General features: G+C 40.8%; 1 protein-coding gene across 2 annotated transcripts in view; it reads left to right on the top strand.

Moving 5' to 3' along the window:
* The first annotated feature begins 1656 nt into the window (after positions 1-1656).
* The window catches only part of ATPAF1 (ATP synthase mitochondrial F1 complex assembly factor 1), a 28068-nt gene continuing 9125 nt past the window's right edge, over positions 1657-20599 (top strand). The window contains exons 1-7 of one of the 2 annotated variants that reach the window (XM_043574888.1): positions 1660-2034; positions 4862-4970; positions 9486-9536; positions 10170-10232; positions 13558-13608; positions 14783-14830; positions 18642-18737. In XM_043574888.1, coding sequence (XP_043430823.1) covers positions 1712-2034; positions 4862-4970; positions 9486-9536; positions 10170-10232; positions 13558-13608; positions 14783-14830; positions 18642-18737 — 741 coding nt within the window. In that variant the 5' untranslated portion in view covers positions 1660-1711. Of the gene's footprint in view, positions 2035-4861; positions 4971-9485; positions 9537-10169; positions 10233-13557; positions 13609-14782; positions 14831-18641; positions 18738-20599 lie in introns of both variants that reach the window. The other variant, XM_043574890.1, reaches the window with a different exon arrangement.

Here is a 20599-nt window from a genome sequence, read left to right as displayed (position 1 = left end):
TTTGACTCCCCCCAAACTTTACTAATAGCCTACTGTTGACCAGAAGCCCTACCAATAACATCAATAGATTAACACATATTTTGTGTATACAATATATGCCATATTCTTACACATAAAGTAAGCTAAAGAAAATGTTAAGGAAATCATAAAAGAAAACACATTTACAGTGTTGTAAAAAATCCACGTGTAAGTGGATCTGCACAATTCAAACCCGTGTCGTTCAAGGGTGAACCGTTTATTTTTTGTCTCTTACCCCACTAGAATGTAAGCTCCATGAATAAGTGTAAACAAGGAAATAACTACCTAAGAATTTCAGATAGAATTGCTATGAAGAGAATAAAATAAGGTAGTGGGATAAAGAATATAAAGGGATAGGGGGCATCAAGAAAAGTCCCTTTGAGGTGCTGACTTGTAAACTGAGCCATAAATGATGAGGAGGGAGCCTCATGCAGATCCAAGCAGAGGGATCAGCCAGTTCAAGGATCCTGAGGCAGGTATAGGTCAGCACACTTGAAGGACTTACTAATCTCAGAGTCTACCACACTACTTCCAGCACAGGTCAGGGCCCAGGGCCAATCTCCACGAGTATAGGTTAGCCTGAGAAGAGGTGAAGATCCTGTCCCTGCCCCAGAGGAATCCACCATTCAGGAAGGGTTTCTACCAGGTAAGACCCAGACAGGAAGGACTTCCATGAAGACAAATTGATCAGTGCCATTGTAGGAGGCTTGTTCCAGGGCCCTGTGCTGGGAGCGGGACACAGAGATGTTGATGTCACTGTCCATGATCTCAGGAGCTCTCACTTGGTTCAAGGGGATGAAGAAGACTGTGGTGGAGTACCTGGGTGGTTCAATCGGTTAAGTGTCCCACTCTTGATCTCAAGTCAGGATCTCATGGTTTGTGAGATGGAGTCCAGCATTGGGCTCTTCACTGACAGTGGGAAGTCTGCTTGGAATTCTCTCTCTCCTTCTCTCTCTGTCCCCCCACCCTTGTTCATACACACACTCTCTCAAAATAAATAAATAAACTTTTAAAAAGATGGTATTGGGTCAAGAGAGAGGAAAGAAAGAACATTCCAAGCATCAAAAGCAGCCAAAATAAAGACTTGTCAGGGACAGACCCAGGTGTCTCTTTAGGGAGGAGGGTAGTTCAGTTTGGCTGGCGCTCAAAGTGGATGTCAGGAAGCAGAGGGAGACAAGGCTTCGGAGGCAGCCGGCATCTTGCAAAGAGTTCAGTCCTTGGGTGGAACTTAGACAAGTTCTCTTAATGACCCTCAGCCTCAGTTTCTTCATTGGTAAAATGAGGAAAAAGCCTGCCTCACAGGGTATGAAGCAGTTAGTGTCCTGCACACAGAAACACCCAGTAGAGAAGCTGTTAGTGTGATTCTAGTTGATGAAAGGGCCTTGGATGCTGAAGGACAACTACTGCGGCGAGTGCCAAGAGAATCTGAGAGGGAGCAATCTCCGTGAGGACCAGCAGCAGGTCCGAGCGGCTTTAAGAAGAGACTTGGAGCGCACAGACTGCTGGACCCGAGCGGGAGGGCGCGGAGGCCAGCGGGCTCGAGGGAGGAGGCGGGCCGTGGCGCTCCGAGCGGCGGGCAGAGCGGCGAGCTCCCTCCTCCCCGCTGCGCCTCACCTCGCCCTCTCCGGGGCCCGGAACCTTGCGCGCGCGGAACCTCGGTGCCGGAGCCGGGGCACGGCAGACCCGGAACGCGATGGAGCCGGCGCGCGGGCCGCGGGCTGAGGCCGACGCGCACGAGGAGGAGGAGGCGGGGGCGGCAATGGCTGCCGTGGTGGCGGCGGCCGGTGGCACGGGCCCCGCCGTGCTGCAGGTGGCCGGTCTGTACCGGGGCCTGTGCGCGGTGCGTAGCCGCGCTCTAGGACTGGGGCTCGTGTCCCCCGCGCAGCTGCGTGTGTTCCCGGTGCGCCGCGGCTCGGGCCGGCCGGCGGGGGGTGCCGACGGCAGCGGAGCCGGGGCCGAGCTCGAGGCCAACCCCTTCTACGACCGCTACCGGGACAAGATCCAGCAGCTGCGCAGGTGCGGGCGCCGGCCGGCCGGCGGCGGGCTGGGAGGGGCGGCGCGCGGCCCGCGTTTCTGGTGGATCCGACGCCCTTGGTGCTTAGAACAGCCCTGCGATGCGGGCCCGGTTGCTGTCACTACTCTATAGATGATGCGTCTGGGCTCAGAGAAGCAAGGTCACTTGCTAACATCGCACAGCTAGGGTCAGAGCTGAGAGTCTCTGCAAAGTCCTCGCTCTTCCCCCAGTTGTCTGTCTCTGTGCTCTAGTTCTCAAAATGCGGAGGTGGAATCCTGTGTCAGACCTTATGAAGTAGGCAGTTCCAAGAGACCTGCCCTCATTATAGAAATGGGAACGTGGAGCCTTTCATAGAAGGGACTTGACTTGCTCAAGGCCACATATTGATTCACTGGGGCCTGGCCTAGAACTGGGGTTCCCAGGTTTCTAGCTACAGCCCTGACTACAAGGAAAGGAGGTTGGGGGAGGGAGCAGGGCGTCAAAGACTAATGGTGTGGCAGAGAATCAGCGTCAGAGATCTGGCAGAGGTCACACAGCTGGTTGGGATTCATCTGTCTTGGAATCCAGGATTCCTAACACTTCTTCTCAGCTTCCAGATAAAAGGACTTGGAGATCAAGAGGCTTAAGGTGGGTGTAAGGGGACCAAGGGAGGGTCTGAAGAGTTTAAGTGGGAAGAACTGAAGGAGATCAAAGATGAAAATTAAAGGGGCTTGGGAGAGAATTTGGCAGGGTAGGCAGGCAGTTGGTTTGGGAAACCAAAGACTGAGTACTATTAACTTTTTTGAGTTCTGTCTCACCTCTACTTCCATGGCCTTAATTTATTCCTCCGTCATCTCCTGGACTCTTGCAGTCAGCCACCAGCTAGTCTTCACCACTTCCACCCCAGTCCAGCTCACTGCTGCTATTGCGATCTGTCTTCTCTTTTTGAAAAAAATGACAGAATAAAGGAATGAGAATTTTTGCTCTCTTTTCAGCAATGTTCATATATACTCAAGAATTTCTCATCTTTAAAACCTTTCCTTGACCTACATTCCCCTCCAGTCTTTTCTCATTGATCCCTTTCACAGGCAGGCAGGCAGGCAGGCATCTTAGCAGAGTTGTCTACTCATACCCTGAATACTTCACAGCTCCCATTCATTCTTACTCATGAACCAATGAATGGCAGGTTTTATTCTTCTTCCCCACTAGATCATTCCCATCAATATTTACACATACTGACATCTCTTAAAGAGTGAGCTTTCCAAAGCACCCACACTGACTCTGGGTAATGTCCATATTCTGTAGTGTTCCACACAAGGTTCTCATGCTGTAGTATCTGTCAGTCTCTCTATACTCACGAAAACCTGGGCTCTTGTAGCACCAGCCCCAGGTTTGGTTTGAGCCAATAGCAGGACAAGGCTGTGTGCCCTGCTGACCCCTTCCAGCCTAGTATCTGGATTTTGCATCATACTCTGCTTTGGTGAATTGGGAGGATATGATCTAGCTCCAGACCCACTATATCTAGAGTGTGGACAAATTCCAGAGAGCAGGTTGATAGTGAGGAAATATTCACAAATTACTATATAAAGAAGGGCCAAAAGAACTAAGGCAAGTTTAACCTAGAGAAAAATTTAGAGGGTGACATAATAGTAATTTTCAAGTACTCAGATAAAAAGAATTAGACATTTTTTTTTCTTGTTCCTAAGAGTGAAAGATACAGATAGATTTAGGCTCAGATGTTTTAATAATAAAAGATGTCCAAGGTGGGAGTGCACAGACTCCAATGTCTGGGCTGCTCCTCACTCACTCTACCCACTCACCGTAGCAGACCCAGGTACAGCTGTGGATGCTTGCAGCACTTACCCTGGTCCTGGCATTTGCAGTCCCAGCTGGGTGGGTGCCACATCCCACAGGACAGGACTGCTGGACTGACTGTGTACTAAGTTGCTGCTCTGATGTGGAGGGGAGGAAGACGATCTGCCCATGTAATGGCAATGAAGGGAGTGGTGTTCCTCTGGAATGGAGGAATGGAGTGTTATGGAAGAGGAGTCCCATACAATGCCTTGACCGGGAAGGACTTCACCAGAGCGGTGATCACGATGCCCTTGGATCCTGCAGACCTCACCTATGACAGGTCTCATGGCCCAGGAGCTGGAATCCCTATATGAGGTCTTCACCAAAGTGTACAGTGGCAAATATCACCTTGTTGCCTACACAGCCTGGAGACTTCTTAACAAGGATGTCAGCCCCAACATAGCCTGAAGACTAGCTTCATTTTGACACAAAGGACAAGTTCTGCTATTCCATCTGCAGGAGCAAGGTCTTGGGAGAGAATCAGGGAGATACTCAGATACTAAATCTTTTCCTGCAAAATAGGCTGCCTAAAGCCTTTGAATCATCTGCATCTGAATAAACAAGTATTTAACCTGGGAGTGGGGGAAAGAGGATGTCCAAGAACTAAATGTGTTCAAGTAACAGTGTTTAAGTAAAAACATCTACTAGGAGTGCTATTAGACTCCGGCCTGAGTAGGACAACCAAGCAAGATGACTTCAAAGTCCCCTTCCCATCTTGAGGACTGAATTCCAAGGATGTAGAGTATAAGTACCTGAGGGACCAAGCTCTGCATCACCCTAGGAAATATCCTGCAGGAGAAGAATCGTACACAGGCCCCTTGAGGATTAACAGTTGTTAAATAACTGGATATCTTTGTCCACTTTCTTGATTTGTAGGCAAATCCTTCAACCTTTGAATGCCTGTGTCCTCTCTCTCTGGAAGTGGAACATGATGCTTTGTTATTTCCAAATCCAAAAAGGCTCAAGTAGTTTAACTTTTGGTTTACCTTTAATCAGATCTGACCCAGCTGCTTTTGAATCCCGACTAGAGAAGCGCAGTGAGTTTTGGAAGCAGCCAGTGGGGCACTCCAGGCAAGGTGACTTCATCAAATGTGTGGAACAGAAGGTAAGACCTGCCCCCTTTGTGTTTTTGGCTCACCAGTGCTCCACCCCCCTGAATGTAGCCTCATTAGATTCATCTCAGGCTCCATCCATAAAGGGTATCCTGCTCTTTCTGGCAAGGTGCTGTGGTCGTGGTAGAGAAACAGAGGGATGAAAAAGGCATGCTTCTGGGGGGATGCAGTAGAGTGGTCAAAGCAAGGCAGACATGGCAGTAGGCTGTAGGGATCAGGGGACAAAAAAGTGCTTCATAGCTATTATTATCCTTAAACAAGAATCAAAGCTGGGGGAAAGCATGTTGAAATCTAATGCAGTGCTTTTCAAACTTTTTGATCATGAGCCACAGTAAGAAATATATTTTACATTGCAGTTCAGTACACACATGTGTATGATTATAACTGAAGCAAAGTTTTTACAAAACAATGCTTACTTTTAGAACATGCAATGCATCTTATTTTCTTTTAAAAACCTTTGGTCACAATCTAGTAAATTGATTTCACAACCTATAATTTGAAAAATACTAACCTAGGGGCACCTGGGTCACTCAGTCAGTTAAGCTTCAGACTCTTGATTTTGGCTCAGCTCATGATCTCATCATGAGATCAAGTCCCACATTGGGCTCCATGCTGAGCGTGGAACCTACTTGTGATTCTCTCTCTCTCTCTCTCTCTCTCTCTCTCTCCCTCTCTCTCTGCCCCTTCCCTGCTCACGTGTGTGTGTGTGCATGCACGCACACACACATACGTGTACTCTCTCAAAAATAAACATTAAAAAAAATACTAATCTAGAGTGGTACATAGAACAACTTGGGGGAAAAAAAAGAAAAAGAACAAATTGGAGTGGGAGAGGCTAACACCAGGAAGGATATGCAGTAATCCAGGTGTAGACTTGAGATAACATACAGTAGAAAATTGGGATTCTGCATTGTGTTTTAGCATGAGAGATTTTTATTTAATTTGGAGAATAACTTTTTTTGCCTTAGGTGTTTTAAATTTTAAGAGAATCTGCTCAGTTTTTTAATAACTGAGTGAGTTCATTAGAACAAAAGCAATAGGTACTGGGTTAATCATTGCAAGGTTGGGGAGCAAATTCAACTTCCTATGACAAATATAGTTTACAACTTTATGTGAACAAACAGGTCTCTACTACAATATTTTAACAAATATAATTTCCTATAATAAACATTTATAGTGCCAAGATTACAAGTCAGTAGCTCTTGGAAATATTACTATATTATAAACTTTTAATGTGACATGGGAAAGCTCTTTGTCCCCTTTTGTAAACAGAGTTAGAAATTCAACTTTATGATGACAAGATAAAATGTAAGTAAAATGTAATTTAATTTTTTTTTAATGTTTATTTATTTTTTGAGAGAGAGACAGCACAAGTGAGGAAGGAACAGAGAGAGAGGGAGACACAGAATCTGAAACAAGCTCCAGGCTCTGAACTGTCAGCACAGAGCCTGACGTGGGACTCGAACTCACAAACCGTGAGATCATGACCTGAGCCAAAGCCGGATGCTTAACCGACTGAGCCACCCAGGCGCCCCTAAAATGTAATTTAAATTATGGCAACTCCTGGGTAAATAATGACTTTCTGTCTTTACTATCTAGGTAGATAGAAGAGGGCTAATGACTCCATTCCCAAAGCCTTTTCTTAACTCTGAGTCATTGGTTCCCTACCACATGAGACCCAACATCCCCTTTTTAAAAAAAAAGTTTTTTTAATTCTCCATTTTCTATACTGAAATGGTATGTAGACAATGTAACCCACTGGTGCACATAATTTCAGGGGGAAAAAATCAATATAATGCCCTAGCTGTAATATAAAGGAAAGAACTTTTTAATAAAATACTTATTTAGTAGATGATATGAATGATATTTTTCTATAATGAATGAATGATACAAATGAAATTTTTATAAGTGAAATTTAGTATCTAAGTTCTTTTTTTAAAATTTTTTTTTTTCAACGTTTATTTATTTTTGGGACAGAGAGAGACAGAGCATGAACGGGGGAGGGGCAGAGAGAGAGGGAGACACAGAATCGGAAACAGGCTCCAGGCTCTGAGCCATCAGCCCAGAGCCCGACGCGGGGCTCGAACTCACGGACCGCGAGATCGTGACCTGGCTGAAGTCGGACGCTTAACCGACTGCGCCACCCAGGTGCCCCAAGTATCTAAGTTCTTGAGCACAACTATGCTGTGAAACCTAATGCAGTCATCAGAGGTTTTCGCCTCCATGTGAAATCCCCATGAAGACGTAAGCAGCAAATATTGACTGGTATAGGGGTGTTACATTATTACTTTAAAAAAACTCCCAAATCATAAGCGATGTTGTTTTCAGTGATCCTCATGAGATTCCATAATGTACGACCTTCTTTTAAGTTACATAATAATTGCATTTCTGAAAATTTCAGTGTTTGTTAAAGCCATGTTAAAAAGAGAGAGAGTGAGAGAGAGAGAGAGAGAGAGAGAGAGAGAGAGAGAAAGAAAGAGAATTAGATTCTAGATGCAAGTAATTGTAAAAAGGTTTTTCACTTACAAGGATATTTGGCTAGACCCTGAAAAGTTGTGCAGGATGAGGGAAAATTCATTATGTGGAACTCATCAGCAAGATCACAGCTCCTGGCACCCCTTCCCTTCCCATAAATACAAATGTCTTCATCCAGTCAACTATTGTAATAATAGAAAAGTTGTCCACACAGATTTCCAAAGCATCTGTAGGGGAGTATTAATGTACCCATTTTAATGTTTTATTAAGTGCTCTTGACACTTTGGGCACATACTTTCAACTATAATTTTAATTACCTAATTTCATTATTTCCAAAGCCTACTTTTTTTTATTTTTACATTTTATTTTTTTTTCAACGTTTTTTACTTATTTTTGGGACAGAGAGAGACAGAGCATGAACAGGGGAGGGGCAGAGAGAGAGGGAGACACAGAATCAGAAACAGGCTCTAGGCTCCGAGCCATCAGCCCAGAGCCTGACGCGGGGCTCGAACTCACGGACCGCGAGATCGTGACCTGGCTGAAGTCGGACGCTTAACCGACTGCGCCACCCAGGCGCCCCTATTTTTACATTTTAACATTTCCAAAATTGTCTTAAAATTGATGTGATCTGAAAGTGTGCTATGTTATTTAGTTAGCGTCATTTTCTGATGCATCAAATAATGGTGCTTCTTAAGAGGTGTCTTAGGGTTAGATAAAACACACTAAGCTTATACTTAGAGCTTAAATTTGTTATTTCTATAAGTGCAAATGGAAATAAAGAATGGATTGGAGGGACATTGTGGGAAAAGAATACATCAGGCTTAGTGAGTAAGAGGAGAAGGCAGCTGTGCAGGTGGAGGGCTTCATTTGTTTTGTTTTCACAACGCATATGAAGGTGAGTGGTATGAAAATGAAATCCATTCTCTCTTTTCTGGAACGTTTACGTATGAAGGACAGACTGCATTAGGATGCTGCTACAGGATAGAGGTATGACCAAAAAGACCAGGGTGTATCCAATAGATTTTTCTACACCAGACTTTTGTCTAATTTATGGGTACCAGTCTGTGGGCATCATTTATGAAAGGTTTGAATTTGTGAAGGCACAGAATAACAAAAGACAGGGTTTTGTGCAGAAAGTGCTTTTTAGCCTCAGAATCCCAGGTATAGATTATACTCCTTCTGAAAGGCGTGGACTTGAACTAAGAAATTCAGAGGAAGACTCATAAGAACCCATCCATGCTATCAGAAATCTCAAAAATAGGATTTCCTGGATGTGGCCTTTCTCAGAAATAGTGGGCAGGAGAAGAAATAATCACTAATTTGATGGAGGGAATATTAAGAGTATGTGCTGGAGGGACGTCTGAGTGGCTCAGTCGGTTAAGCGTCTGACTTCTGCTCGGGTCATGATCTCACGGTTCATGGTTCAAGCCCTGCGCCAGGCTCTGTGCTGACAGCTCAAAGCCTGGAGCCTACTTCAGATTCTATGTCTCCCCCTCTGTGCCCCTCCCCTACTCGTGTTCTCTCTCTCTCAAAAATAAGATTAAAAAAAAAATTAAAAAGAGTGTGTGCTGGAAAACACTCTAGTCTGATGAGGATGGCTGCCATCAGAAGTGCTGTCACAGATAAGAAGTAGCCTTGGAAAATACATTTTTTCATTTCTTGCCTTCTTTGTGGCTCACTATGGAGCAGATCAGAGAGAGCAGAGCGCAGGAAACCCAAGCAGCTCTCATTCTGGGAAGGAGTCCCTCATGTCCATAGTGGCAGGTATGGAATGGACTCTCAGTACCATTAGATGGTAGTTACTAACAAAGAATCTTTTTTCATCTCTGTATCTCAAAAGCTTAGTCATAGAAAAGTTATATCACAAACAATAACTCTTCGAACAGTGTGTATAGTTACTATATAGAATAGAGAAAAGTGAGTTCTGTAGTGTCAAATTACTAAAATGAGATATTGGGCCCTTCACCTAGCTTAGTGGTCTTTTTCTTATGAGTAAAGCACAGATAAATATCCTGTCTCAACATGTATTTCAGACAGACCCCTTGGGGAAACAGCCTGTGAGCAGAGGATTCACTAAGGACAAGGTAGGTTTCTAATTAAAGATCCAAGTCTGGAGTCATGTGGAACATCTATAACAAGAGGCTGCAAATTTGAACATATTTACCGTGGTTCAGCAATTTGATGATTTTTTTTTTCCCAACTGTGGAGATGAGAAATATTTCTAAAAATGTTTATGTCCTTGATATAACCTCTAGCATAGTCTGGGTCCCGGGGGTGCTATGGGAAATATGAAGTAAATACAGTAATATAGAAATAAAGATACCCTTTCTTTCTATAGGAAGTATTTTTTTGAAAGATCAAAGCATGTTTACGCTCATTTAATTTGCAAATAAGGAGCCACCTTTGGTAGAATAGCAGTTAAGGTAACAACCAGATTTTCTTCTCTTACCAGCTACAAGGTGCTGTAGTGCTCATTAGTGAGGATGAAGCATTCAGAAAATACGTATAGATACTCTCCAGGAATAGTACTGTGAAAATCTGCCTGGGCTTAGGGGTTTACTTCTCTGGGCATGCAGATTTTCTTATACATGTTTTCTACTTACTGAAGATCTGCTCCACTGTCCTGATATGTTGCATCTGACAAGGCTTATAGATAGAGCTAAGCTATTTTATTTTTTAAATTGTGGATGTTAATTGCCTTTTATTTTGTCATCCAGACTCTCAGTTCAATCTTTAACATTGAGATGGTGAAAGACAAAACTGCAGAAGAAATAAGACAGGTAATGAATGAAAATGGATTGGCATACTTTATGAAAATGTGTGCTCTGTAAACCAAATCTGGAAGTAGAAAGCAGCATACATTTCTTGATACCTTTTTCTAGCCAAAATGAAAGGTGGTCATAGAAAGGAAAGGTTATGAATTACATGAAAAAGAATGGCATAAGAAAGCTTGTCCTTACTGGTTTTACTCCTATATGTCTCACCAACTCACATTTCGCCTTTGTGTTTCATTCCTGTTGCCCACATCTTATTTAAAATCATCCATACTGGGGTGCCTGAGTGGCTTAGTCCGTTAAGCATCCAACTCTTGATTTCTGCTCAAGTCATGATCTCATGATCTCACCAGGCTCTGCACTGGTGTGGAGCCTGCTTAAGATTCTCTCTCTTCCTCTCTCTGCCCCTCCTCTGCTCATGTGCACTCCCTTCTCTCTCTCTCAAAAAATAAAATAATCAGTACCGTTTCCTGGCTTGCTGTACTACCTGTCTGAATAGGTTTCCCTGCTCTTGTTTCTCGCTGCTTTTCCACCTCTCATAACCTTACCAGTTTCATTATGGAGAAGCATAGTATATTGGTTAAGAACACAGACTCTAGGCCAACCTGCCAGTTTTAAGACCTGGCTCTGCCACTCTACATGAATGACTTTGATAAGTTAGTTGATCTCTCTGGGTCTTAGTTTCCCTATCTGTAAAGTGAAGATAATAATAGTACTTATCTCTTAGAGGTATTTGAGGAATTAAATGAGTTAATATTTATAAAGCATATAGAACAGTGCCTGGCACAGAGTGAGTGCTACATTTGTATTTTTAAGTAAATGAATAAAAATAAGTATTTTGTTAGTAACCCGCTTGCAAATGTTCAGTGACTTCCCATATTCATTTGCTTAGCATTCAGAGTCTTCTGTTATAGGCTCTCCTTCAGGAAACTTTCTGGACACTTCAAAGCACTTACCATCTATCCTGCCTGTTTGGTCATTCCACATGCCTTGATTTGCATTGCTATTTACATTTTCATGTCTGTGATTCTTTTCTCTCTAATTAGACTATAATCGATCTATTGGTATTCTTTGTAATTCCATTAATTATTTTAGGTATATTGAGAAAATCAAAATCATAATAAAAGCAGTAGACTGTGTGTCAGGTCCTGTACTTAATGCTTCATATGCACTATTTCATTAAATTCTCATAACTGCCTTGTAAAGTAGGTGCTATTACTTCCAATTTACAACTGAGGAAACTGTAAGATTAAGTAACTTAGTCAGTGGTAGAGCTGGGACTCAGACCCCTGTCTGTTTGACTCTGTTTCATATTCCCTTTCCGGAAGTTGTGCCAGTTGCCACGAGTTTTCTTCGGGTGCTGTATCATTTGTTTCAGCAGAAGCATTTATTGAATACCTATTAAATGTCAGATTGTATGTCAGACCCATAAATTAAATGAGAGAATCCCTTACTCTCAAGGAGTTTTAACCTAGTAGAAGGACAGACACAAAAACAGATAAGAACAGCACAGGTTCTAACTTCTGTTAATAGAGGCTTATGCAAAGTCTGTAGGAGACCTCAAACTGTCTTTGGGAAGAAGTGCCAATAGAAAGTGGACACCAAGCATGTCCTTTAGGAGAGACAAAAGCCAGGCCCAAGCAGCTTGATCATGTGATGGATATCATTCAGACTTACAATTTTAGACATAAGTTTGTGTTTGTTAAAAGAATTTTGAGTAACCAAAATCAACTGTGTTAGTAAACATCTGTCCATTCTATAAATTTCAGTGTTGGTTCATGACCTATCTACTAATACAGATTAAATAAAAATAGCTGGATGTGCTGTCCTTAAAATGAAAAGACAATGTCTGACATGCAAAAAAAAAAAAAAAAAAAAAAAAAGGCAAAGCAACTTTAGTCTGCATTGACAGAGTGATTTGCCCAGGTCCTAGGAGGTAATAGTCCTCTATACTCTGTGTTGGTTAGATCATACTTTGATTAGTGTCTTCAGTTAGGGCTCACCCATCTTTTTTTTTTTTTTTTAATTTTTTTTTTTAACTTCTTTTTTATTTTTTTTAAATTTACATCCAAATTAGTTAGCATATACTGCAACAATGATTTCAGGAGTAGATTCCTTAGTGCCCCTTACCTATTTAGCCCATCCCCCCTCCTACAACCCCTCCAGTAACCCTCAGTTTGTTCTCCATATTTATGAGTCTTCTCTGTTTTTTCCCCCTCCCTGTTTTTATATTATTTTGTTTCCCTTCCCTTATGTTCATCTTATGTTCCCTTATGTTCATCCCTTATGTTTTGTCTCTTAAAGTCCTCATATGAGTGAAGTCATATGATTTTTGTCTTTCTCTGACTAATTTCACTTAGCATGATACCCTCCAGTTCCCTCCATGTAGTTGCAAATGGCAAGATTTCATTCTTTTTGACTGTAGGTCTCACCCATCTTAATGAAAATGTTGACAAAGCAGAGAATCTCTAAAGGAAGGTGGCCTGTTCTTCAAAAGCTCACTCAGGTGTCACCTTGGCTGCGATGCCTTCCCCAACTTCTGTGCCTTTGCTGATGCTGTCATTCTCTGCTTAGACTATGTCTCTTCTATGGTGTTTGTCTTCCCAGCCTCCTTGTTCACCCAGCTAACCCCTGTTCATTCTTCAGGATGCAGCAAAAGTATCCCTTCCTCTGGCACTCATTCCCTAACTTGGGTTAAGTGCCTCTTTGTTGCCCTCAGAGCACCTTGTCTCTGGTTTGCATTATAATTCTGTTGTGCTAAGCACAAACCTACTTTATTTCAGCTAGTCTTCACAACAATCCTGTTAGGTTGGTTTTATTGCTATTTTACTGATGATTATATTGATGTTATATAGTGATTTCTAATAATTTGCCCAAAGTAGCATGGCCAGCAAATGATTGGAGCTGGGATTTGCATCCAGGTCTGCCTGACTCCAGACACTGAGTTCTGAATGACTGATGTCCTGGCTGTCTGACAAGGCCCACAGTTGGCTGGGGAATATGAGTTTGGGGAAGGGAAAAAGAAGATAAAAGAGCATGTCTGTTACATACAGGCACATCACATCTTGAGAGAAATGATTAACAAGATCATGGAATCCATTTGTCCATTCCTGGCAGGAATTTGTTACAGAGTTACAGTTTAATCATCTAGAAGAGTAGATGGTATTAAATCTTTTTTGTAATCATGTACTAGTAATAAAAGCATCACGTTGGGTTTTCTTCCCTGTTGTCAAATAGCATATTACTCTGAGCAATGAAAGCTGTCATCATTTCTTGGCGCAGGTTGAAAAGATTACCCACATGTCACAGACACCCTCTCTTTTTTGTACAGATTTGGCAGCAGTATTTTGCAGCAAAAGATACAGTCTACGCAGTTATTCCTGTAAGTAGTTTGGAGGGGAAAATGAAAGTGTTATAACATGAAGGTCAGGTCTCTACCCTTAGCAGGCAGTTGCCTTTACTTTCCAATGTTTATTGCCTCTTGAGAACTTACATTTATAGCTCTGAGGGTTTTTATTATGCCCTAAACACCAAAGATTGGAAGCTCCATATGGTATATTTATGGCTCTTGTTTTCCCTCTTTCTGGTTTAGAAATGTCTCTTAGACTCAAGTCTCTGGCAAGGGAGCATGGTATAAGTTCATGTTGCTGAGCAATTTCCAAATGTATTTTACTTCTTTTTGGTGTTTCCCAGCCACGCTGTTGGAATTTCAGGCAGGGCCTCTAGCATAGCTTTTCTTCCCCTTTTGTCTATAAGTGACCTATTACTGAGCTGACTTAGAGCCTCCTCCTAGGCTTTTTCTGGCATTTCCCCTTAGCAAGTGGTGTTTTCTTTATTTTTTCCCTGCTTGAAATTGCTGTCTTGGAGATAGTCACTGGCCACTGCTTGACCATTGAGGTTTGTGTCTGGGAAGGGGTGCTGCTGGCTTCTTCTGGTTCGGTGCCCTTACAATGACTTCTGCCATAAGGAAGTATTCGATGTACTGGATTATCAGCTAGTTCTTCCACTATTCTTCTTTCCTAAAGAGGAAGCCATTTAAGTTGAGTTATATCAAGCACACAAATAGATACTGAATTTACATGTATGAGTTTAAGATTAAGGAGGTAAACTTAGAGATGGAAAAATAAAGCCAGGCCTTTTGGTTGCTCTGAGAGTATTGCTATCATTTTTTCCCCACCTCTTACATGTATATACCCTTGCCCTTCATGAGCTCAACCAAAAGGATCTATATTTTTTGTGATATTTTAGATCTCTAATACCGACTCATTGTTTGAACAGGCATTCTTGGCTCTCCCTCAGACAGCCTCAGTGGCTCTTGGCAGAGTCCCTTGCAGAGTTTGGAACATTTGAAATATCCACTCTGGACGTGTAGTTCTGACAACGAGCAGCAAAACATAACATCACATTTTTCTCTCTGTCATAAGAGGGATTTGTAAATAATAGAACTTAAGAGATATTTTTAGTAATATTGAATAGAGTTCAATATTGGTGAATTTAAGTGTGGTTGAGGCCTTATGTCTTCTTGTTTTTGAATTTTCTTCTTTTCTGACCTGTAGGAAGAGAAGTTTGACTTGATCTGGACCCGAGCTCAGTCCTGTCCAACAGTAAGTTTGTAGTGGTTGTATGAGGATTGCTTATCAATTCTACCAAATAAGGATATTTTCTAGCCAATCTCTTCATACTCCATACTATCTCACATGTTATAGTGTTCTGTTTATTTAAGAAAGATGCTCACATGCTGACTCTACTGATAAGTGAGATTTTCAGCCTTAAGAAATCATGGGACTTATTTGTCCCAATAAGTGTCTCTGGCTTTTTAGCCCTGTGACACAGTGTAGCCCTTTCTGATTTGGATCTCTTTCAGTATAAGCGAATGTGGGAGGCAACACCTGAGACCTTAATAATTTCACCTTCCTTTAATGTTCTGTTTTATTGGCAGTTTCTTTTTGATTTTGGCCATGCTATCCTGATTGTATGTGCCTAAGGAATTATGAGATTGTTGCTGGAGTAATGAGCTGCCAGAAGACCTTAGGAAAAGGGAATTGGTGAGGTGGACCAGCCGATTTGGTGTCTGTAATAATTTCTAAGATTCTCGAATAGATTTTCCAAACATTACTGAGAGAAAATAAAAACATCTAAGTAAATGGAGGGATGTATACTATGGTCATGAATTGAATGACTCACTATCGGTGTCCTTTCCCCCCAAACTGATCTCTAGAGTAAATATCTCAGTCAAAATCCCAGTAGGCTTTTTTTTCTTTAAAGAAATTGACAGAGTGATTTTAAAAATTATCTGGATATCCAGAGGACCTAGAATAACAAAATGATTTTGAAAAAAAGAACAGTTAGAGGACTTACATTTCATGATTTCAAGAATTAATATAAAGCTACAATAATGAAGACAATGTGTTATTGGCATAAAGATAGACATATAGATCAACAGAACCGAAGAGAGAATCCAGAAATAGACCAACATGTGTGGTCAGTTATTTTTTAGCAGAGGTGCCAAGGTAATTAAATGGGGAAAGGATAATCTCTTCAACAAATGGTACAAAACAGTTTGGCTTTCCATATGCAAAAAAATGAATCTCTACTCTTGCCTCATACTGTATCCAAAAATTAACTCAAGACAGATAATAGATGTAAATGTAACTTCTTAAAAAAGCAATCTTAGGTTGAATGTTAGTGATCTTGAGTTTGGCAGAGATTTCTTAAGTATATCACAAAAGGCCCAAACTACAAAAGAAAAAAAACAAATCAGTAAATCAGATTTCATCAAAATTAAAATTTTCTACCTGTATTCTCGTGTTTATAGCAGCATTAGTCCCAATAGCTCAAATATGGAAGCAATCCAAGTGTCCACTGATGGATGAATAAACAAAATGTGGTATATACACCCAATATATAAGGCTAAATAGAAAATTATTTAGCCTTAAAAAGGAAGGAAATTCTGACACATGCTACAATGTGAATGAACCTTGAAGACATTATACTCAGTGAAATAAACCAGTTACAAAAGGACAAATACTGTATGATTCCACTTATAGATCTAGAATAGGTGTAGGTACCTAAAATAGTCAAATTCGTGGACAGAAAGTAGAATGATGGTTGCCAGGGGATGGGGGAAAAGGGGATGAGGAGTTCCCGTTTAATGGGTATGGGGTTTTAGTCTGGAAAAATTTTAAAAAGTGGAGATGGATGGTGGTGATGGTTGTACAACAGTGCGAATGTACTTGATGCCACTAAATTGTAAACTTAAGAATAGTTAAAATGTGGGGCTTCTGGGTGGCTTAGTCAGTTGAGCATCCGACTTCAGCTTAGGTCATGATCTCACAGTTCAGGAGTTCAACCCCACATCGGGCTCTGTGCTGATAGCTCAGAACCTAGAGCCTGCTTCAGATTCTCTGTCTCCCTCTCTCTGCTCCTCCCCCACTCACACTCTCTCTCTCAAAAATAAGTAATAAAATAAACATTAAAAAAATTAAAAATAATTAAAATGATAACTTTTATGTTACATATACTTTACCACAATAAATAAAAAATAAAACTCTACTTTTCAAAAGACATTGTTATGAAATTTGAAAAGACAAGCCACAGACTGGGAGAAAATATTTGCAAGACATGTATTGACAAGTGACTTGTACCTAGGAATATATTAAAAACTCATACAACTTAAGAAGACAGGCAACCCAATTAAAAAATGGGCAAAAGATTCAAACAATTCACCAGTGAAGTGGAATGGCAGATAAGCACCTGAAAAGATGCTCAATATTATTATTCATAATGGGAACTGCAAATTAAAACCACAGTGAGATACCACTAAAATGACCAGAATTAAAAAGACTGACTATACCAAGTGTTGGTGAGGATGTGGAATAACTGGAACTCTCATATACTGCTGATATAATTGTGTAAAACGGTAAAAGCACTTTAGAAAACAGACTGACAGATTCTTTAAAAGTTAAACATATACCTGACATACCACCCCGTTATTCTACTCCCTAGATATTTTCCCAAGAATTGAAAGCATATGTTCATATAACACAAATGTTCATAGCAGCTTTATTTGTAATAACCAAATATTGAAAGATACCCAAATCTATCACAGGTACATAAAGAAATTGGCGGTGAGGGTGCTATGTGTATATATACATATACAGTGGGATAATATTCAGCAATAAGAACAAATGAACTATTGGGCAGCTCAGTTGGTTAAGTATCTGACCTCAGCTCAAGTCATTTTCTCACAGTTCATGCATTTGAGCCCTGCATTGAGCTGTGTGCTGACAGCTTAGAACCTAGAGCCTATTTCAGATTCTGTGTCTCCCTCTCTCTCTCTGCCCCTCCCCCACTCGCTCATGCTCTCTCTCTCTCTCTCTCTTTCAAAAAATAAATAAACATTAAAAAAAGGAGGAATGAACTATTGATACATGCAAAAACATGGATAGATCACAGAACAATTACACAGAATGAAAGAAATCATACAAAAGAAGTATAGATTATTTGGTTCCATTTTTGCAAAATTCTAGAAAATGTACCCTGACCAGGAGTGACAGAAATCAAATCAGTTGCCTGTTAGCTAGGCACTGAGTTTATGTCATCTAATAAAAATAAAATAGAGCCTGAGTGGTTGGTCATAAGGGGACAGTTCGTGACTAACATGCATTGGACTGTTTTTACTTTGTTTTGTTCTGGCACCATTCTCTTTACCACTCATCCCCAATTCTAAACATCTTAAACCTAAAACTAATCATTTCTTTGTGTTTAGAACCATGCTCCAGTATCAGCCTCAAATGATAGAATAGAAAGCAATTGTAATAATTGGAACAAAAGTTAATTCAGCATTAGAAAGTTTACACATTGAAAAACTCATATTATCAGTAGAAGAACAGATAAATTGTGATAAACTTCTAGAGTAGAATTTCATACAACAGTGAAAATTAATGAGTTAGAGTTTTATTTATCAACATAGACAAATCTCAGAAGTATAGTGTGAAGTGAAAAAAGCAAGTTGCCAAGTGTACGTATAGTTTGGTAAGATTTAAATTTTTAAACATGCAACAGGTTTTTAAACATGTAATACATATTTCTTGTTTATGGATATGTGCATGCACTTTAAAGTATAAAAACCTCAAAGAGAATGACAGACACCAAATGCAGGATAAATGTTACTCTGGAATGGGATTAGAATGGGTGACAGAGAAAGAAACCTTCAGTTGGATCTCTAATGCTTTCATTCTTAGGTGGATTGGGAAGTATATGACTATTTGTTAGATTATCATTTATGAATTTCATAATTTAAAAAGTGTTTAAAGACCAAACAGTGAAGAAATGGAGCAAATGATATAAGTGGTTGGACGTAGAACAAATGAGTTTATTTATTCATCTATATCCTTGTGTATTTATTTCCCATAGTTTCTATGTGCACTACCAAGAAGGGAAGGTTATGAGTTCTTTGTAGGACAATGGACAGGTACTGAACTCCACTTCACTGCACTTATAAATATTCAGGTAGGTGGCCTGTACTCATCCCCTAGAAGAAGGAGTCTTCCTTTGTGGGACTATGAGCCCTTGCTGAGGTTTGAAGACACAGTATCTACTAACTCCCAGCAGTATTTGCTTTGGTATTGATGAATTGTCATACTTTGTGTATCGGACTAGCTGTCTAGACCCTAGTCAATACCTAGAAATTGGAAAAGACCCCAAAACATATTTTCTGACTGCATCTGGTCTCTTGTGTCTCTTCCCCAGACCTCTATACCATTTGCTGCATGTGCCTCACTTAACAAACATGGGTGAACTATGATGGTTATCTTTTTAACCCTAAGGTAGATTCCACGTCTTGCTTGTGTTTTGTTAACCAAGTCAGCACTTTCCAAGATGCTAGATGCATAGTTTCCATTCCATAGGTGTCATTTTGTTTGCTTCCTTCCATCCTTTCTCTTTCTTTGTTTTATTCCCAAATATTAAATTAAGAAATTCAATCTAAAGCATTTGAAACTTTTAAAAAAGAAGTCAGTAGTTTAAATCAGATCATAACTAGGATTTATATTATATATTTGGAGGCCAAATCTGGCCCCCAAATCCACAAGCTTGTAATTATAATGACTTTGAACACGGGGGAAAAAGAAGTACAAGATAGAATAAGAGTTTCTTCATTTCTGTATCCCATGTGATTATATGCTAAAATTGTATCATGTTTGTTAACAAAAACAAAGGCAGGGTGTGGGTGGGAGAGAAAAAGCAGAATGAGGGGGCAGACTTTACTTTTTTTTGTGGATGAATTAAAAATAACATTTATTGGGCACATACTATAATAGCCAACCCTTGATGTATTTACTATATGCCAGGTGTTTTATATACATCATGCTTTTTAATCCTCACAAATGTCCCATGAGATAGTTACGGTCATTATTTCTCTAGAGAGAAGAACATGAGCCCATGCTAGGAAGTTAGGAAGCTAATATAGATGAGTGTGGTAATAGGTGCCAGGGCTAGATTTGATTGACTCAAAACTCTGTGAACTGAACCATTATGCCACTGTGTTAGGGATGATGTTCGGACTTGGAGACCTGTGAGACAAGGTCCCTGCCCTCCTGAAGCTCTTAGACAAGAAAAAAATCCAGAAACATAATTATGATCAAAATGATCAATATATTTGAAGTATATGGGGGGGGGAGACTGAGAGGCTGAACCCTAGCAATAGTTAGGTATTGATAGTTAGAAAGACTCTTGCTGAAATTTAGAGATGAAACCCAGAGATCTTTTTTAAATGTATAGTTGTTTCCTCCTGTACTATATGAAGGCTTTAACTTTGAACCCAGCCTCTGTTCCTAGTCTGGACTGAGGTCTGATAACCACTACCCTCTCCACTCTTCATGAAATTATGATGTTCCCATTCTTCTTTTCCCCCCTATCTCCCACTCAGATTATATTTTAAAACTGCACATTACAAATCTGGCCCATGTGCAAACTCTCCAGCTGTTTGCTGCAGCTTAAAAGAGCTCAGTCTTCAGAGCCAGCCAAGGGGAGTAGATTTCAACTGTGAAATGCACTAGTCCATAAAAGTGGCAATTACACAGGCATATTGCTTTCTTTAGAACTTGATTTGGTAGCTGCTTGTGCCGTTTTGTTTTTAAATATATGGCCATGATGAAGGATTCACTGCCTACTGTAAACATTTTCTGGGAAAAAAAGCCAAACCCTTTTCAATTGAAGACACAAATAACACTGTGCAAACTGTCAGTTTCACGGTGCCTTGGCAAGCCTGACCATCCCCCCACCTACTGGTCCTCTGACTCACTGGCCACCCAAGGGGCTGTTAAGAGCCCAAATTTCCTCCAGACTCTCTATTGCTTTGAAATTGCAGTTTT

This window comes from Prionailurus bengalensis, chromosome C1 (genome assembly GCF_016509475.1).
Source record: "Prionailurus bengalensis isolate Pbe53 chromosome C1, Fcat_Pben_1.1_paternal_pri, whole genome shotgun sequence".
NCBI lineage: Eukaryota > Metazoa > Chordata > Mammalia > Carnivora > Felidae > Prionailurus > Prionailurus bengalensis.
Note: the sequence above shows the minus strand (reverse complement) of the source record. Positions and strands in the feature narration are given on the sequence as shown.